The sequence below is a fragment of the Mesoplodon bidens genome (assembly GCF_964165515.1).
Source record: "Mesoplodon bidens genome assembly, chromosome: 3".
Taxonomy (NCBI): Eukaryota; Metazoa; Chordata; class Mammalia; order Artiodactyla; family Ziphiidae; genus Mesoplodon; species Mesoplodon bidens.
This window is the reverse complement of record NC_138178.1, coordinates 45,630,682-45,647,641: the sequence shown is the minus strand read 5'-3', so window position 1 is coordinate 45,647,641 and position 16,960 is coordinate 45,630,682. Positions and strand designations below refer to the sequence as shown.

The window sequence follows — 16,960 nt, the reverse complement described above, 5'->3', positions numbered from 1 at the left end:
TTATTACATCTAACTACCTTTATACAAATGTATGGTCTTTCATTACAACTCTTTGCCTGTTCCCATTAGCTGTCTTTAATAGCTGAAAATTTTTTATATCATCACCAGGGAGCTTATAGAAGATACTGATATCAGAGCTTATGGAAAATGATGGCTTTGCCTAGGTGCCCTCCTCTAGAGTTGATGTAGATTAAGTTGCCTAGAGTGGCTTCCTCTATAGTGAATGTAAGTTAGACACTGTGTGGTTTAACAAAGAGAACCCCAGAAAAGTAGCTGAGATCATTGATGAAAGAACAGATAATTAGCTGCCATAATTTCAATGAGGGATTTTATCTTTCTTATTGTAGAAAATATGTTTGGATTATTTGTATAGGATTTTAGAAGTAGCTTTAATGTGTAATTACTTTAAAAGTCAGTTTGTTAACTAGGAAATGAGAGATGAATAACTTAGTTGCTAATATTGTTTTTGAAGGGAGAAATTCAGAAATTATATTTTTTGAGAAGTTGAAGGAAGACAGTATTCCTGCTCCTCGCTCTGTCGGCAATATTAAAATCAACTTTACCCCTCGAGTATTCCCAACTGCTCTCCGGGAATCACAGGTAGCAGAAGAAGAGGAGGTTGGTATACTTGCTGTTAGTTACAGTGACCACAATGAAAATATTTTTTATTCCATACATTGAAACTGTTACTGGGTCTGAATTTTTAAAGTATTCATTAAGCTAAAGATATTACTTCATGAAAAAATTTAATATTTCCTTTTGAGAAAAATATATTTTGCAGAATTTTTATTTCTTTTTTGGCTCCAGAATGCTGATGAGAAAACACTGGTTTAATACCCAGTGTTGTTGCTTATCCCAGGAGATAAAATGTTGCGTGTGCATTTATTTTATCAAATACATCATTTTCCATAATAGACTTGTAAACTTTGGGTCAGTGTAGGTCGCGGTAAGAAAAGATTTGTAAATTTATTATTTTATTACAATTATTTATTAATATCAAGTATTTCTAATGTGACATTTGGCATTAATATCTTTCATTTATTTATAAATTCCTGAGCTCTGGGATTTTGAATATTGTATATTTAGTTGTGTAAGCACTAAGAACTGCTTTTTTTTTTTTTTTTTACTGTAAGGTGTGAACTGATACCTCTCTCAATTGAAAAGTTGTGGAAATAATTGAATCTCCTTAAGATATAATGGCAATTTATAAATATTAATTTTTTTCTTATTAACAGCATATTTCTATATTTTATTATTTATAAAAGTATCTCTGTAACTATAAAATTATAATTATTTAAAAAATCATTTATGTATTTTTATAGTGTAAAAAATATATATATATATTATAAAGAAAAATAAAACAATATTCACATGAACTCCCAGAAATTTGGACTAGAAATTTTTACACATTTGATCTTAATCAGCTAGTGAAGTTTAAAAAAAAGCTTAAAGATGTATAAAAACTAGAAGTTTAAAACCACCATCAAATATTTTATCAGTCTGCTCATACTACTATAACAAAGTACATACACTTGGTGGCTTAAAGAACAGGCAATTATTTCTCACAGTTCTGGAGGCTGGGAAGTCCAAGGTCAGGATGCTGGGGTGGGGTGGGGTGGGGAAGAGCATGCCCTCTGGTCTCTTCCTCTTCTTATAAGGATACTAATCTTATGATGGGAGTCTCAGCCTCATAACCTCATCCAAGCTTAATTATCTCCCAAAGGCCCCATCTCCAAATACCATCACATTGGTGATTAGGGCTTCAACATATGAATTTTGGAGGACACAAACATTCAGTCCATAACAAATAGTATTTCCATCTTGTATAGGAAGATGGAAAATCTAAAAGTAACTTTTAATAAAACAAGACTTTCGTGTCCTTCATTAAACTTCATTCTCATTTCAGTGGCTACATAAACAAGCAGAGGCTCGAAGAGCAATGAATACTGACATTCCTGAACTTTGTGATTTAAAAGAAGAGGAAAAGAACCCAGAATGGTTGAAGGACAAAGGAAAGTAAGTTGTTTGAACTCTCACCATGAGACTTATAATAAATTTATGTAGATTGTAATACTTAACATATTTTCTAGTTATCTTGACATATGTGTGTGTGTGAGTTTTGGGGAGAAATAATGCAAATATGCCAATTCTGTAGGTAGTGCTTCCATATTTAAAAAGTCAGATCTTATAACAAATAAGGCTCTTATTTTTATTGCTTTTGTATTTATATGTCATGGAAATGAAAAATATCACGTCTTTTGGATTGCTTATCAAAATCCCTTTTTAAATCACTTAACGTTTAACATAAGTCCTTCATAATACTTGCCTTAAAATCATGGTTCTTTTGGGACTTCCCTGGTAGCACAGTGGTTGGGAGTCTGCCTGCCAGTGCAGGGGACACGGGTTCGAGCCCTGGTCCAGGGGGATCCCACATGCCGCAGAGCAACTAAGCTCGTGCGCCACAGCTGCTGAGCCTGTGCTCTAGGGCCCATGAGCCACGGCTGCTGAAGCCCTCATGCCACAACTGCTGAGGCCCTGGTGCCTGGAGCCCATGCTCCGCAACAAGAGAAGCCACAGCAATGAGGAGGCTGCACAACACAACGAAGACTGGCCCCCGCTCGCCGCAACTAGGGAGGGGCCTGTGTGCAGCAACAAAGACCCAACACAGCCAAAAATAAATAATAAATAAATTTATTTTTAAAAATCATGGTTCTTTAAAACTAGAGCTACTTTGATTAGTCATATCCATCTTTAAAAGATTATCAAATTATCCTATAAATTATCATTTTATATCCAATCCTTTTATTTCTTTATATGTGGCTCTATGTGTAAACTTTTAGACAATTAACAACAATGAATTCTGCTATATTCTGTGGTAATTCGAGTTCATATTTTGAGGCAATTTTGTAGATATTATTTATCTCATTTTATACACTTTTGTATTATTTTCCTACTGCTGCCATAGCAAACTACTACAAACTTAGTGGCTTAAAACAATACAAATTTATTATCTTATAGTTCTGGAGGTCAGAAGTCTAAAATGGGTTTTTCTGGGCTAAAATCAAGATATCAATTGCAATCCTTCTGGAGGCTGTAAGGGAGAATCTATTTTCTTGGGTTTTCCAGCTTTGAGACTGCCCACATTCCTTGGCTTATGGCCCCCAACCAGCAGTTGTGTCACTCTGGACTTTGCTTCCATAGTCACCTCTCCTTGTCTGACTGGCTCTCCTGCCTCCCTCTTTCTTTTATAAGTGCCCTTGTAATTACATTAGTCCCACTTGTATAATCCAGGATAATCTTCTACTGCCAGATCCTTAATTTAATCACATCTGCAAGGTTCTTTCCAACTAACCATTTTAGTTAATATATTCACAGATTTGGGGGATTAGGATGTGGACATCTTTGGTGCAGAGATTTATCTGTCTAACCACAAAGTCTGTGTTTTTCTTTTCTCATCTTCTCTCTGTTCTTCCTTTGTCTTTTATGTATCTGATAACACCAGAGATTGATTTGTGGAGTTGAGCTGGAGTTAACAATTTTTCTGAAGTTCAGAAGCCTGGGGCTGACAGGTTTATTCCTCTTACTCCCAACAAAAATCCCCTCTCCTTCTTCTCCATCTATTAAGCCATTAAATAAATATCTGTTGATTACTTGCGGTTTGTCAGACTGTAGGCTAGGCTCTGAGCTACAGAGATCAGTAGAGGAGAGGGACATATACAAATACTTATAACACTGTGTGGGAAGTACAATACATAGAAAGAACAAGGTAAAATGAGAGTACAGAAGCGGGGCACCTAACCGTAAAGGAAGAAAGGTAGTTTCAGGAAGAGCTTCCTAAAGAATATAGCACCTGAGCTCCTCTTAATGATAAGTAGGAGTTTCAGGAGGAAGGACAGAAAGGCATTCATTTTAAGCAGAGGAGACAGTATGAGCAAAAGCTCAAAGACAAGAATAGTGTGATATATAGATCAGGAACTGGGTAGTTTATTGCTTGCTAAAACATAAATTTGATACTAGGAATAATGCCAAATGAACCTAGTAAAATAGGCAGCGGCCTTGTGTTATTCTTATATTTTATTCTGTAAGGTGGGGAAAAATGTGTTGCAGAAACTATGGCAGAGGTCTTGAACCATTATGACATTGTTATAGGGTGAAGAGGAGAGCAATGTGAGAAATATTCAGGAGGTAAAATAGGGAGGACTTCTTGAGTGATTGTTGGGGAGTGAGAGAAGAGTAGTTGTGGGCGACTTTGGGTTTCTAGTTTGAATAATTGATGGTATGATTCCACCAACTGAATTAGAGAACTCTAGAACAGGGCCATTTAGGAGGGAATGTAGGTAAGTTCAGTTTTGAATATGTTGAGTTTGAGCTGCCTCTTGGTCAGTCTGGCTGACAGTGTCCAGCAAGTTTGAAACTCAGGGGAGAGGCCAGCAGTGTATTATGGAGTTGGAGGTTATCAGCATTTATGTAGCAGTCGATTTACAAGAGTAGGTGAGATATCTGAAAAGAGCACGTAGACCAGAGGAGTAGTGGCCTAAGGATAAAACCCTGTGACCTACCAACATTTGAAGACCTGGTAAAATAAAGTACACAAAAATACTCCCAGAAGCCAATGGAATAGAAACTTTCAGAGTTTTTTTTTTTTTTTTGCCTTGTTCTTCTTTAAGACTAGAAAAGGTTTGAATAGATGTGCAGATGAGATAGAAGAGATGGCTGAACTGTCCTCGAGAAGAGTGGAGAAAATTGGGTCAAGGCCAAAGGTAGATGGTTTATCCCGATTTTGTTTTTGTTTTTCCTCTTGTTAAAAGTTGCATTCATTTTTACACTTTATGATAAAGATATATCTTTTGAAAAAAATTTACATTGCACATTAATTCAAAGTCCCCATTGGTTTTTTTTTTTTTAACATCTTTATTATAAGTGCTTACAATGGTGTGTTAGTTTCTGGTTTATAACAAAGTGAATCAGTTATACATATATTCCCATATCTCTTCCCTCTGGCGTCTCCCTCCCTCCCACCCTCCCTATCCCACCCCTCTAGGTGGTAACAGAGCAATGAGCTGATCTCCCTGTGCTATGCGGCTGCTTCTCACTAGCTATTTTACGTTTGGTAGTGTATATATGTCCATGCCAGTCTCTCACTTTGTCACAGCTTACCCTTCCTCCTCCCCATATCCTCAAGTCCATTCTCTAGAAGGTCTATGTCTTTATTCCTGTCTTGCCCCTAGGTTATTTATGACCTTTCTTTTTTTTTCCTTATATTCCATATATATGTGTTAGCATACGGTATTTGTTTTACTTTTTCAGACTTACTTCACTCTGTATGACAGACTCTGGGTCCATCCACCTCACTACAAATAACTCAGTTTCGTTTCTTTTTATGGCTGAGTAATATTCCATTATATATATGTGCCACATCTTCTTTATCCATTCATCTGTTGATGGACACTTAGGTTGCTTCCATGTCCTGGCTATTGTAAATAGAGCTGCAATGAACATTTTGGTACATGACTCTTTTTGAATTAAGGATTTCTCAGGGTATATGCCCAGTAGTGGGATTGCTGGATCGTATGGTAGTTCTATTTTTAGTTTTCTAAGGAACCTCCATACTGTTCTCCATAGTGGCTATATCAATTTACATTCCCACCAACAGTGCAAGAGGGTTCCCTTTTCTCCACAACCTCTCCAGCATTTAATGTTTCTAGATTTTTTGATGATGGCCATTCTGACTGGTGTGAGATGATATCTCATTGTAGTTTTGATTTGCATTTCTCTAATGATTAGTGATGTTGAGCGTCCTTTCATGTGTTTGTTGGTAATCTGTATATCTTCTTTGGAGAAATGTCTATTTAAGACTTCTACCCATTTTTGGAGTGGGTTTTTTGTTTTTTTGTTATTGAGCTGCATGAGCTGCTTGTAAATTTTGGAGATTAATCCTTTGCCAGTTGCTTCATTTGCAAATATTTTCTCCCATTCTGAGGGTCGTCTTTTGGTCTTGTTTATGGTTTCCTTTGCTGTGCAAAGCTTTGAAGTTTTATTAGGTCCCATTTGTTTATTTTTGTTTTTATTTCCATTTCTCTAGGAGGTGGGTCAAAAAGGATCTTGCTGTGATTTATGTCATAGAGTGTTCTGCCTATGTTTTCCTCTAAGAGTTTGATAGTGTCTGGCCTTACATTTAGGTCTTTAATCCATTTTGAGTTTATTTTTGTGTATGGTGTTAGGGAGTGTTCTAATTTCATACTTTTACATGTAGCTGTCTAGTTTTCCCAGCACCACTTATTGAAGAGGCTGTCTTTTCTCCACTGTATATCCTTGCCTCCTTTATCAAAGATAAGGTGACCAAGGCTTTCCTGGTGGTGCAGTGCTTGAGAGTCCACCTGCCGATGCAGGGGACATGGGTTCGTGCCCCGGTCCAGGAAGAACCCACATGCCATGGAGTGGCTGGGCCCATGAGCCATGGCCACTGAGCCTGCGCATCTGGAGCCTGTGCTCCACAATGGGAGAGGCCACAGCAGTGAGAAGCCCGCGTACAACAACAACAACAAAAAAGATAAGGTGACCATATGTGCATGGCTTTATCTCTGGGCTTTCTATCCTGTTCCATTGATCTATATTTCTGTTTTTGTGCTAGTACCATACTGTCTTGATTACTGTAGCTTTGTAGTATAGTCTGAAGTCAGGGAGCCTGATTCCTCCAGCTCCATTTTTCTTTCTCAAGATTGCTTTGGGTATTCGGGGTATTTTGTGTTTCCATACAACTTGTGAAATTTTTTGTTCTAGTTCTGTGAAAAATGACACTGGTAGTTTGATAGGGATTGCATTGAATCTGTAGATTGCTTTGGGTAGTAGCGTCATTTTCACAATGTTGATTCTTCCAATTCAAGAACATGATATATCTCTCCATCCATTTGTATCATCTTTAATTTCTTTCATCAGTGTCTTATAATTTTCTGCATACAGGTCTTTTATCCCCTTAGGTAGGTTTATTCCTAGATATTTTATTCTTTTTGTTGCAGTGATAAATGGGAGTGTTTTCTTAATTTCTCTTTCAGATTTTTCATCATTAGTATATAGGAATGCTAGCAATTTCTGTGCATTAATTTTGTATCCTGCTACTTTACCAAATTAATTGATTAGCTCTAGTAGTTTTCTGGTAGCATCTTTCAGATTCTCTATGTATAGTATCATGTCATCTGCAAACAGTGACAGCTTTACTTCTTCTTTTCTGATTTGGATTCCTTTTATTTCTTTTTCATCTCTGATTGCTGTGGCTAAAACTTCCAATACTATGTTGAATAATAGTGGTGAGAGTGGGCAACCTTGCCTTGTTCCTGATCTTAGTGGAAATGGTTTCAGTTTTTCACCATTGAGGATGATGTTGGCTGTGAGTTTGTCATATATGGCCTTTATTATATTGAGGAAAGTTCCCTCTATGCCTACTTTCTGCAGGGTTTTTATCATAAATTGGTGTTGAATTTTGTCAGAAGCTTCCTCTGCACCTTTTGAGATGATCATATGGTTTTTCTCCTTCAATTTGTTAATATGGTGTATCACGTTGTTTGATGTGCGTATATTGAAGAATCCCTGCATTCGTGGGATAAACCCCACATGATCATGGTGTATGATCCTTTTCATGTGCTGTTGAATTCTGTTTGCTAGTATTTTGTTGAGGATTTTTGCATCTATGTTCATCAGTGATATTGGCCTGTGGTTTTCTTTCTTTGTGACATCTTTGTCTGGTTTTGGTATCAAGGTGATAGTGGCCTTGTAAAATGAGTTTGGGAGTGTTCCTTCCTCTGAAATGGTTTGGAAGAGTTTGAGAAGGATGGGTGTTAGCTCTTCTCTAAATGTTTGATAGAATTCTCCTGTGAAGCCATCTGGTCCTGGGCTTTTGTTTGTTGGAAGACTTTTAATCACAGTTTCAATTTCAGTGCTTGTGATTGGTCTGTTCATATTTTCTATTTCTTCCTGGTTCGGTCTCGGAAGGTTGTGCATTTCGAAGAATTTTTCTGTTTCTTCAGGTTGTCCATTTTTTGGCACAGTGTTGCTTGTAGTAATCTCTCATGATCCTTTGTATTTCTGCCATGTCAGTTGTTACTTCTCCTTTTTCATTTCTAATTCTATCGATTTGAGTCTTCTCCCTTTTTTTCTTGATGAGTCTGGCTAATGGTTTATCAGTTTTGTTTATCTTCTCAAAGAACCAGCTTTTAGTTTTATTGATCTTTGCTATCATTTCCTTCATTTCTTTTTCATTTATTTCTGATCTGATCTTTATTATTTCTTTCCTTCTGCTAACTCTGGGTTTTTTTTTTTTTTTTGTTCTTCTTTCTCTAATTCCTTTAGGTGTAAGGTTAGGTTGTTTATTTGCGATGTTTCTTGTTTCCTGAGGTAGGATTGTATTGCTATAAATTTCCCTCTTAGAACTGCTTTTGCTGCCTCCCATAGGTTTCGGGTCGTGGTGTTTTCATTGTCATTTGTTTGTAGGTATTTTTTGATTTCTTCTTTGATTTCTTCAGTGATCTCTTGGTTATTAAGTAGTGTATTATTTAGTCTCCATGTGTTTGTATTTTTTACAGTTTTTTTCCTGTAATTGATATCTAGTCTCATAGCGTTGTGATCAGAAAAGATACTTGATATGATTTCAGTTTTCTTAAATTTACCAAGGCTTGATATGTGACCTAAGATATGATCTATACTGGAGAATGTTCATGAGCACTTGAGAAAAATGTGTATTCTGTTGTTTTTGGATGGAATGTCCTATAAATATCAATTAAGTCCATCTTCTTTAATGTATCATTTAGAGCTTGTGTTATTTGTTTTCATTTTGGATGATCTGTCCATTGGTGAAAGTGGGGTGTTAAAGTCCCCTACTATGATTGTGTTACTGTCGATTTCCCCTTTTATGGCTGTTAGTATTTGCCTTATGTATTGAGGTGCTCCTCGGTTGGGTGCATAAATATTTACAATTTTTGTATCTTCTTCTTGGATTGATCCCTTGATCATTATGTAGTGTCCTTCTTTGTCTCTTGTAATAGTCTTTATTTTAAAGTCCATTTTGCCTGATATGAGAATTGCTACTCCAGCTTTCTTTTTATTTCCATTTGCATGGAGTATCTTTTTCCATTCCCTCACTTTCAGTGTGTATGTGTCCCTAGGTCTGAAGTGGGTCTCTTGTAGACAGCATATATATGGTTCTTATTTTTGTATCCATTCAGCCAGTCTATGTCTTTTGGTTGGAGCATTTAATCCATTTACATTTAAGGTAATTATTGATATGTATGTTCCTATTACCGTTTTCTTAATTGTTTGGGGTTTGTTATTGTAGGTCTTTTCCTTCTCTTGTGTTTCCTGCCTAGAGTAGTTCCTTTAGCATTTGTTGTAAAGCTGGTTTGGTGGTGCTGAACTCTCTCAGCTTTTGCTTGTCTACTGTAAAGGTTTTAATTTCTCCATCGAATCTGAATGAGATCCTTGCTGGGTAGAGTAATCTTGGTTGTAGGTTTTCCTCCTTCATCACTTTAAATATGTCCTGCCACTCTCTTCTGGCTTACAGAGTTTCTGTTGAAAGATCAGCTGTTAACCTTATGGGGATTCCCTTGTGTGTTATTTGTTGTTTTTCCCTTGCTGCTTTTAATATGTTTTCTTTGTATTTAATTTTTGATAGTTTGATTAATATGTGTCTTGGCATGTTTCTCCTTGAATTTGTCCTTTATGGGACTCTCTGTGCTTCCTGGACTTGATTAACTATTTCCTTTCCCATATTAGGGAAGTTTTCAACTATAATCTCTTCAAATATTTTCTCAGTCCCTTTCTTTTTCTTTTCTTCTTCTGGGACCCCTATAATTCGAATGTTGGTGCATTTCATGTTGTCCCAGAGGTCTCTGAGACTCTCCTCTGTTCTTTTCATTCTTTTTTCTTTATTCTGCTCTGCAGTAGTAATTTCCACTATTTTATCTTCCAGGTCACTTATCTGTTCTTCTGCCTCAGTTATTCTGCTATTGATCCCTTGTAGAGAATTTTAAATTTCATTTATTGTGTTGTTAATCACTGTTTGTTTGCTCTTAATTCTTCTAGTTCTTTGTTAAATGTTTCTTGTATTTTCTCTATTCTACTTCCAAGATTTTGGATCATCTTTACTATCGTTATTCTGAATTCTTTTTCAGGTAGACTGCCTATTTCCTCTTCATTTTTTAGGTCTGGTGGGTGTTTGCCTCGCTACTTCATCTGCTGTGTGTTTCTCTGTCTTCTTATTTTGCTTAACTTACTGTGTTTGGGGTCTCCTTTTCGCAGGCTGCAGGGTCGTAGTTCCCGTTGTTTTTGTTGTCTGTCCCCAGTGGCTAAGGTTGGTTCAGTGGGTTGTGTAGGCTTCCTGGTGGAGGGCACTAATGGCTGTGTTCTGGTGGATGAGCCTGGATTTTGTCTTTCTGGTGGGCAGATCCACGTCTGGTGGTGTGTTTTGGGGTGTCTGTGGTCTTATGATTATTTTAGGCACCCTCTCTGCTAATGGATGGGGTTGTGTTCCTGTCTTGCTAATTGTTTGGCACAGGGTGTACAGCACTGTAGCTTGCTGGTCATTGAGTGAAGCTGGGTCTTGGCGTTGAGATGGAGATCTCTGGGAGATTTTCACTGTTTGATATTACGTGGAGCTGGGAGGTCTCTTGTGGACCAGTGTCCTGAACTTGGCTCTTGCACCTCAGAGTCTCAACCCTGATGCCTGGCTGGAGCAACAAGAGCCTTTCATCCACACGGCTCAGAATAAAAGGAAGAAAAAATAGAGAAAGAGAGAAAGAGAGAGAGAGGGAGGGAGGGAGGGAGGAAGGGAGAAAGTAAGAAAAGGAAGGAAGGAAGGGAGAGAAGGGAGATAAAATACAGTAAAATAAAGTTATTAAAATACAAAATAATTATTAAGAAAAAAATTTAAAAAGTAAAAAAGTAACAAAACAAAAAGACAGACCGACAGAACCCTAGGACAAATGGTAAAAGCAAAGCTATACAGACAAAATCACACACAGAGCATACATGTATACACTCACAATAAGAGAAAAAAGGGAAAAATATATACATGTTTGTTCCCAATGTCCGTCTCCTCAATTTGGGATGATTTGTTGTCTATTCAGGTATTCTATTCATTCTATTCAGATGCAGGGTACATCAAGTTGATTGTGGAGATTTAATCCACTGCTCCTGAGGCTGCTGGGAGAAATTTCCCTTTCTCTTCTTTGTTCAGCTCCCGGGGCTCAGCTTTGGATTTGGACCTGCCTCCGCTGTATGTCGCCTGGGGGCGTCTGTTCTTCGCTCAGACAGGACGGGGTTAAAGGAGCAGCTAATTCGGGGGCTCTGGCTCACTGAGGCTGGGGGGAGGGAGGGGTGCTGTTGCCGGGCGAACCTGCGGCAGCAGAGGCCAGCATGATATTGCAACAGCCTGAAGCGCACAGTGCGTTCTCCCGGGGAAGTTGTCCCTGGATCCCAGGACCCTGGCAGTGGCGGGCTGCACCGGCTCCCGGGAGTGGAAGTGTGGGCAGTGACCTGTGCTTGCACATAGGCTTCTTGGTGGCGGCAGCAGCAGCTTTAGCGTTTCATGCCCATCTCTGGGGTCCACGCTGATAGCTGCGGCTTGCGCCCGTCTCTGGAGCTCCTTTAAGCAGCGCTCTTAATCCCCTCTCCTTGTGCACCAGGATACAAAGAGGCAAGAAAAAGTCTCTTGACTCTTAGGCAGGTCCAAACTTTTCCCGGGACTCCCTCCTGGCTAGCTGTGGCGCACTAGACCCCTTCAGGCTGTGTTCACGCAGCCAATCCCAGTCCTCTCCCTGGGATCCGACCTCCGAAGCCCGAGCCTCAGCTACCAGCCCCCGCCCCGGCGGGTGAGCAGACAAGCCTCTCAGGCTGGTGAGTGCCAGTCGGCACCAATCCTCTGTGCGAGAATCTCTCCGCTTTGCCCTTCGCACCCCTGTTGCTGTGATCTTCTCCGTGGCTCAGAAACTTCCCCCCCACACCCCGCCAACCCCCGTCTCCGCCCGCGAAGGGGCTTCCTAGTGTGTGGAAACCTTTCCTCCTTCACAGTTCCCTCCCAGAGGTGCAGGTCCTGTCCATATTCTTTTGTCTCTGTTTTTTCTTTTTTCTTTTTCCCTACCCAGGTACGTGGGGAGTTTCTCGCCTTTTGGGAGGTCTGAGGTCTTCTGCCAGCGTTCAGTGGGTGTTCTGTAGGAGCTGTTCCACATGTAGATGTATTTCTGATGTATTTGTGGAGAGGAAGGTGATCTCCACGTCTTACGCTTCCGCCATCTTGAAGCTCCTCCCCGCCTTGGTTTTTACCCAGTCTGCTGGCCTTCTGCCTGCCCTGCCCCCCAGGTTTATCCAGTCTAAATTATTTGTTTGATTGTGTTTGCTTATCTTTAAGCTGCCATTGTCATAATCACAGTTATTATGTTCATAGCTTGTGATAGGTTACAGGAGGTTCACATATACTATCTCATTAAATCCTCACAAATGTAGTTCGCTAGGAACCACTGCTTTTGCACTCATTTAACAAATGTTTATTGAGAGGCTAGCAGCTTTACACAAAGGAGCTCTTTTAATTCCTTTAGCAATCTAGCTAGTTGAATATTATTATCTTTATCACGATTTTATCAATGTAGAACAGGGCTAGAGAGGTTACGAAACTTGTCTAAGGTGGTAGTTTATAAGTAGTACGAGGATTCAATCCCAGGTCAATATGATTATGAAGCTTGTGTTTCAGATAGTGCTGTGCACGTCTCACAGATGAATAACATCTTCTTCCTGTCCTTTTGTTCCAATTGTTTAGCCTTCATGAAGGCATCCTAAGTGGTATGGCTATGAATTGCTCTTCCTTGCAGCCTGAGAGTGCTGAAGTGTGCATAGCTGAATGTGCTCTCCTGTTGGATTGGTTTCTTTGGTCTAGAAAATATTGAAAGATTAAGTTGTAATAGAGAGTTTATTTTATGGGATGGAAGGAAAGAAAGTGAAGGCAAGTATGAAACTAGATAAATTTCTAACAATAATTGCTTGGTGGGTACTGTTGAGGGCTCTGCTAGATTAGAGAACGTGAATTCATAGAGATGCTAGTCAGTTTAGCTATGTGATTTATCTTCTATAGTGTTTTGGATTTAAGAATAGATCCTTGATCCAAGGTTGGAGTTTTGACTGACAAGTACAGCAGAAGACTAGTAGTGCAAGGGACCAGATTGCTCATGGAAAAATAGCTCAGATATTTAACCATGAAATCTAGGCTGGGTTAGAAAGGAAGAGATGCCATGAGGGGCCCAGTAGACTAAGAGAAAACAGAGCAGTTAAGAAATTAGAGGGCACTGTAAGGTTGAAGGTTAACTATAACGGGAAAGTTTGCAGAATAGAAAGTTCTGGTCAGTGGCTGGGGTTCCAGCGTTTGATATCACTGAAGTAGTACAATTCAGGTGACGACAAAGTCCAAGATGTGGCCCAGGGAGTGGGTAGCAAAAGTGAAGTTGAAGGGAAGGTAATTTGAGTTAAGGAGTCCCAGGTATTTCAAGGCTAAATTGATAAGTGGGTCATATACATAAACCTTAGAATCTTCTGGCATTATGGCATAAATTGGGATGGAGACAGATGCTGGGAGCCAGGTTTCAAAGCCCTCAATGAATAAGAGAATAATGCTTTTAAAAAGCCACTTAGATGATAGTGACTGGAAGGCCATAGGGTAAAGATGTCAGGAGTCCCAAAGGATGATGACTTTTTCATAAAGGGAGAATTACACCTTGGAACTAGCAGCAGCGAGTCTGCAAAATGCCAAGTCCTATGGTCCTAGCCCCTTCCCTGATCGTCCTCAGTAGAGATAGTGGTAGAGATAGCACTGCCCTCTGGAAAGAGCCAGGCTTACTTTAAAAGCATTGTGTGGAAAATTTGAGGATTAAGAAAGGATTGGGGTGGGAGTGGAGTCAATTATAGCAGAAGAGGAATAAGAAATTGCAAAGGAATAGAGGGGGATGAGAGTAGGAAAGACCAGCAAATACAAACTTTCATGTGAGGACAAAGAAGAAGCATGCTTTTTGATCAGCCCAAAGATAGCAGGTTGATGGAGATGGTTAGAAAGTCCTTTGGCATAAGATGTTTTTGGTGCTGGGACTGGCTAAATGTCTTAGACAGTGTTTGGTCTGGTCTTATTTTTGATATACTACTGCTGTGATTTCGATTTAAGAGTGGAAAGAGCAGATAAGATCATTGAGCTGAGGTTGGCATTTGACAAGTACAGCAAAAGATGTGTGTGTGTGTGTGTGTGTGTGTGTCTGCTGGCAAAAGCTATGAATTGCCGGCAACCTAGTGCAAAAGTGTACTTGGTTGCAGTCAGGTGTGACTGGTAGATTGTAATCACTTCAGTCTCTGTTGTTTTTTGTACCTTTTTGCCTCACTGCCTCCAATTAGGTAGAATAAGAAGAGAAGCAAAATAGGAGAAGAAAAGAGTTAAAAATGAGGAGAGATGGAAGAAAACTTAGTAACTAGTGACACCCAGAGAAACAAAGTACAGTTAATCATAGTGCCAAGTACAAACAGATAAAAGGAAAGGTACTAATTATTAGAGAGAAATGTATCCTCTCTGGCAATGTAATGCAGTACAAAAGACAGAAACAGACTTAATAGAACCCATTCAGAAGCAGTGTTGAATTTAAGCCAAAAGATAAAATACTTTCAAATACTTTCATCTCCAGAGGCTTTGTTTCATGCTAGCCTTCTATATTTACACAGGCAAAAACAGTCCAACTGTCCTTTATTGTTTTCAAACCTGTGGGTAGAAGTGGACAAGTCTTCCAAAAGAGCAATAGTTTGAGAAAACTGTTTATGGGATTGTATCTACTCAAAAGAGACCCTTAGAAAAAGCCATATAATGTTTTCATTTTTTTTACCTAGCATTCTACTGCCAAGTCTTAGTTTTAAATGCCAAATCTGCCTTTCAGGAAAATTTATAAGCTTAGGTAATTTTATTTGTTCATGAGAACATTTTACCGTTGGCAATTAACATTGTACCAGATAGCTTTTTACTGAGAACATCTCACATAAAACAGAGTTTCTGTGCTCTAATTTATATACTCGCATGGTGTGTTGTTATTTAACAGCCTTACATGACTCAGAATCTGTAAATAACAGCTACCCTTCCAGTCACTTATAATCATATCAGGTGAGATGAATCGTTGTTGTGTCCCACTGATGTTACTTTGTGCTTGAGTTTTAGCATGTGTTTTTTTGGATGCTCTCTTAACCCTGGTCTGAAAGTTCCTTCTTCCCCCACATTAAGACCACTTGAATGCCATCTGCATACCTCACTCTCTACAGCAAATTGTAATGTTAGATAGGAGCAAATTCAGGATATATAATTCTACAATCTAGCACCCAGCATCATATTACTGTTGTTACATAAAATTACCTACATTGGTTCTAGTGTCTGAATTTTCTTTTTTTATCTCTTGGCCTAAGTGTCAGATTTTATAGCCTGCCCAATACTCCAGTCCTTTTAAGACTGAGGCTCTGCTTTGCTTTTACTTATTCTCTTTCCACCCATGTTAACTCTCTTAACCCCAGCTTTGTGTGTGGGAGCGTGCTATTTGATGACTGACTAACCTAGTACCAACTTGTGCCAGTCTGAATTTCTGTTTGCTTGCTGTTTGTGAATTTTCTGTAGCTGGATTCTATCTGCCTGTCTGGATGTCCTTTTACTTCATGTTGGACTTTTTGATACTGATTGATAACCACCTGTTACCATCTTCTCCCAACACAGCATACAGTTCTACTTGCCAGATTGAATTTCTTTCTAACACTTTGGTTTGGATCCATGCCCTGGCAAGGACTGTGAAGAGTTAGCCTACCACAGTTTAATAGGTGCTGACAGAAGTCAGGAGACACATGAGTCAAAGAGAAAGGACTTTACTATTCAAGGCACATCAAACAGCATGACCTTCATGTTGGTTCCCTCTGCCCCTAAAGTCCCATGGGGCCAATGCAGAGGGGAACCCAGGTGGATGCTGTACACACAGTAGGTTTGGTACCATAGCTGAGAAGGCCAAGCTTGACAACACAGTTTTTTATAGAGGATTATTAGCAAACCTGTCCAACTTTTGCCTCACAAGGTGATGATATCTTTATTATACTGAGCAGTGAATAAATCTATTCTTTGCCCCAGAGAGAGACACTATCTCTATCTTCCAAGGCTGTGCACTATACAAACATCTTTGAAAAGATAGTCCCAAACAGAAGCTGTCAGTGCATCTGACATATGACACGCAGGGTAAAAGACTCATGGAGAATTGTCTCCCAGTATCCTCTTGTACTCGCCTACTTTCAGAACAGATCTGCCAAATCTGCCTTGCTCTGCCACATTTTTTACAACTTTATTTGTTTATGGAGATAAGACAGTTTTCTTTTCTTTTCTTTTTTTTTTTTTTTTTTTTTTTTTTTGCGGTACGCGGGCCTCTCACTGCTGTGGCCTCTCCTGTTGCGAAGCACAGGCTCCAGACGCACAGGCTCAGCGGCCATGGCTCACGAGCCCAGCTGCTCTGCGGCATGTGGGATCCTCCCGGACCGGGGCACGAACCTGTGTCCCCTGCATCGGCAGGCGGACTCCCAACCACTGCGCCACCAGGGAAGCCCAAGACAGTTTTCTTATGCTGCTACCTTTTGCCTGACTTAAAGAAGTTTAGAAGCCATATTCTAAGATGACTTCTTTGACATAATTATAATTTTGTTTGTTGATTGTATGCATTTTACAGCCCATAATATTCTGTTGCAGTACAGTCCCTATTATGGCCTAACTTGTCATTTTATTTTGTATGAAGTATCCTTTTCCTCCTTCCATCCTGAGTGCTAAATTGTACTGGTTGATGTTCCTTCACTAAGGTGCACTAATACTCAGTTTTAGAAGCTTTTGAGATACCAAGAATGTTTTCTACCCACATAAGATGCTGAAAGAAACAAGGACCTT

At 39.3% G+C, this 16,960-nt stretch overlaps 1 protein-coding gene across 1 annotated transcript in view; it reads left to right on the top strand.

The window, feature by feature from the left end:
• The window catches only part of DNAAF4 (dynein axonemal assembly factor 4), a 101,833-nt gene that overhangs the window by 75,461 nt on the left and 9,412 nt on the right, over positions 1-16,960 (top strand). The window contains exons 8-9 of the mRNA XM_081227393.1: positions 473-618; positions 1,907-2,016. Of these exons, the coding sequence (XP_081083519.1) occupies positions 473-618; positions 1,907-2,016 (256 nt within the window). The remainder of the gene's footprint in view (positions 1-472; positions 619-1,906; positions 2,017-16,960) is intronic.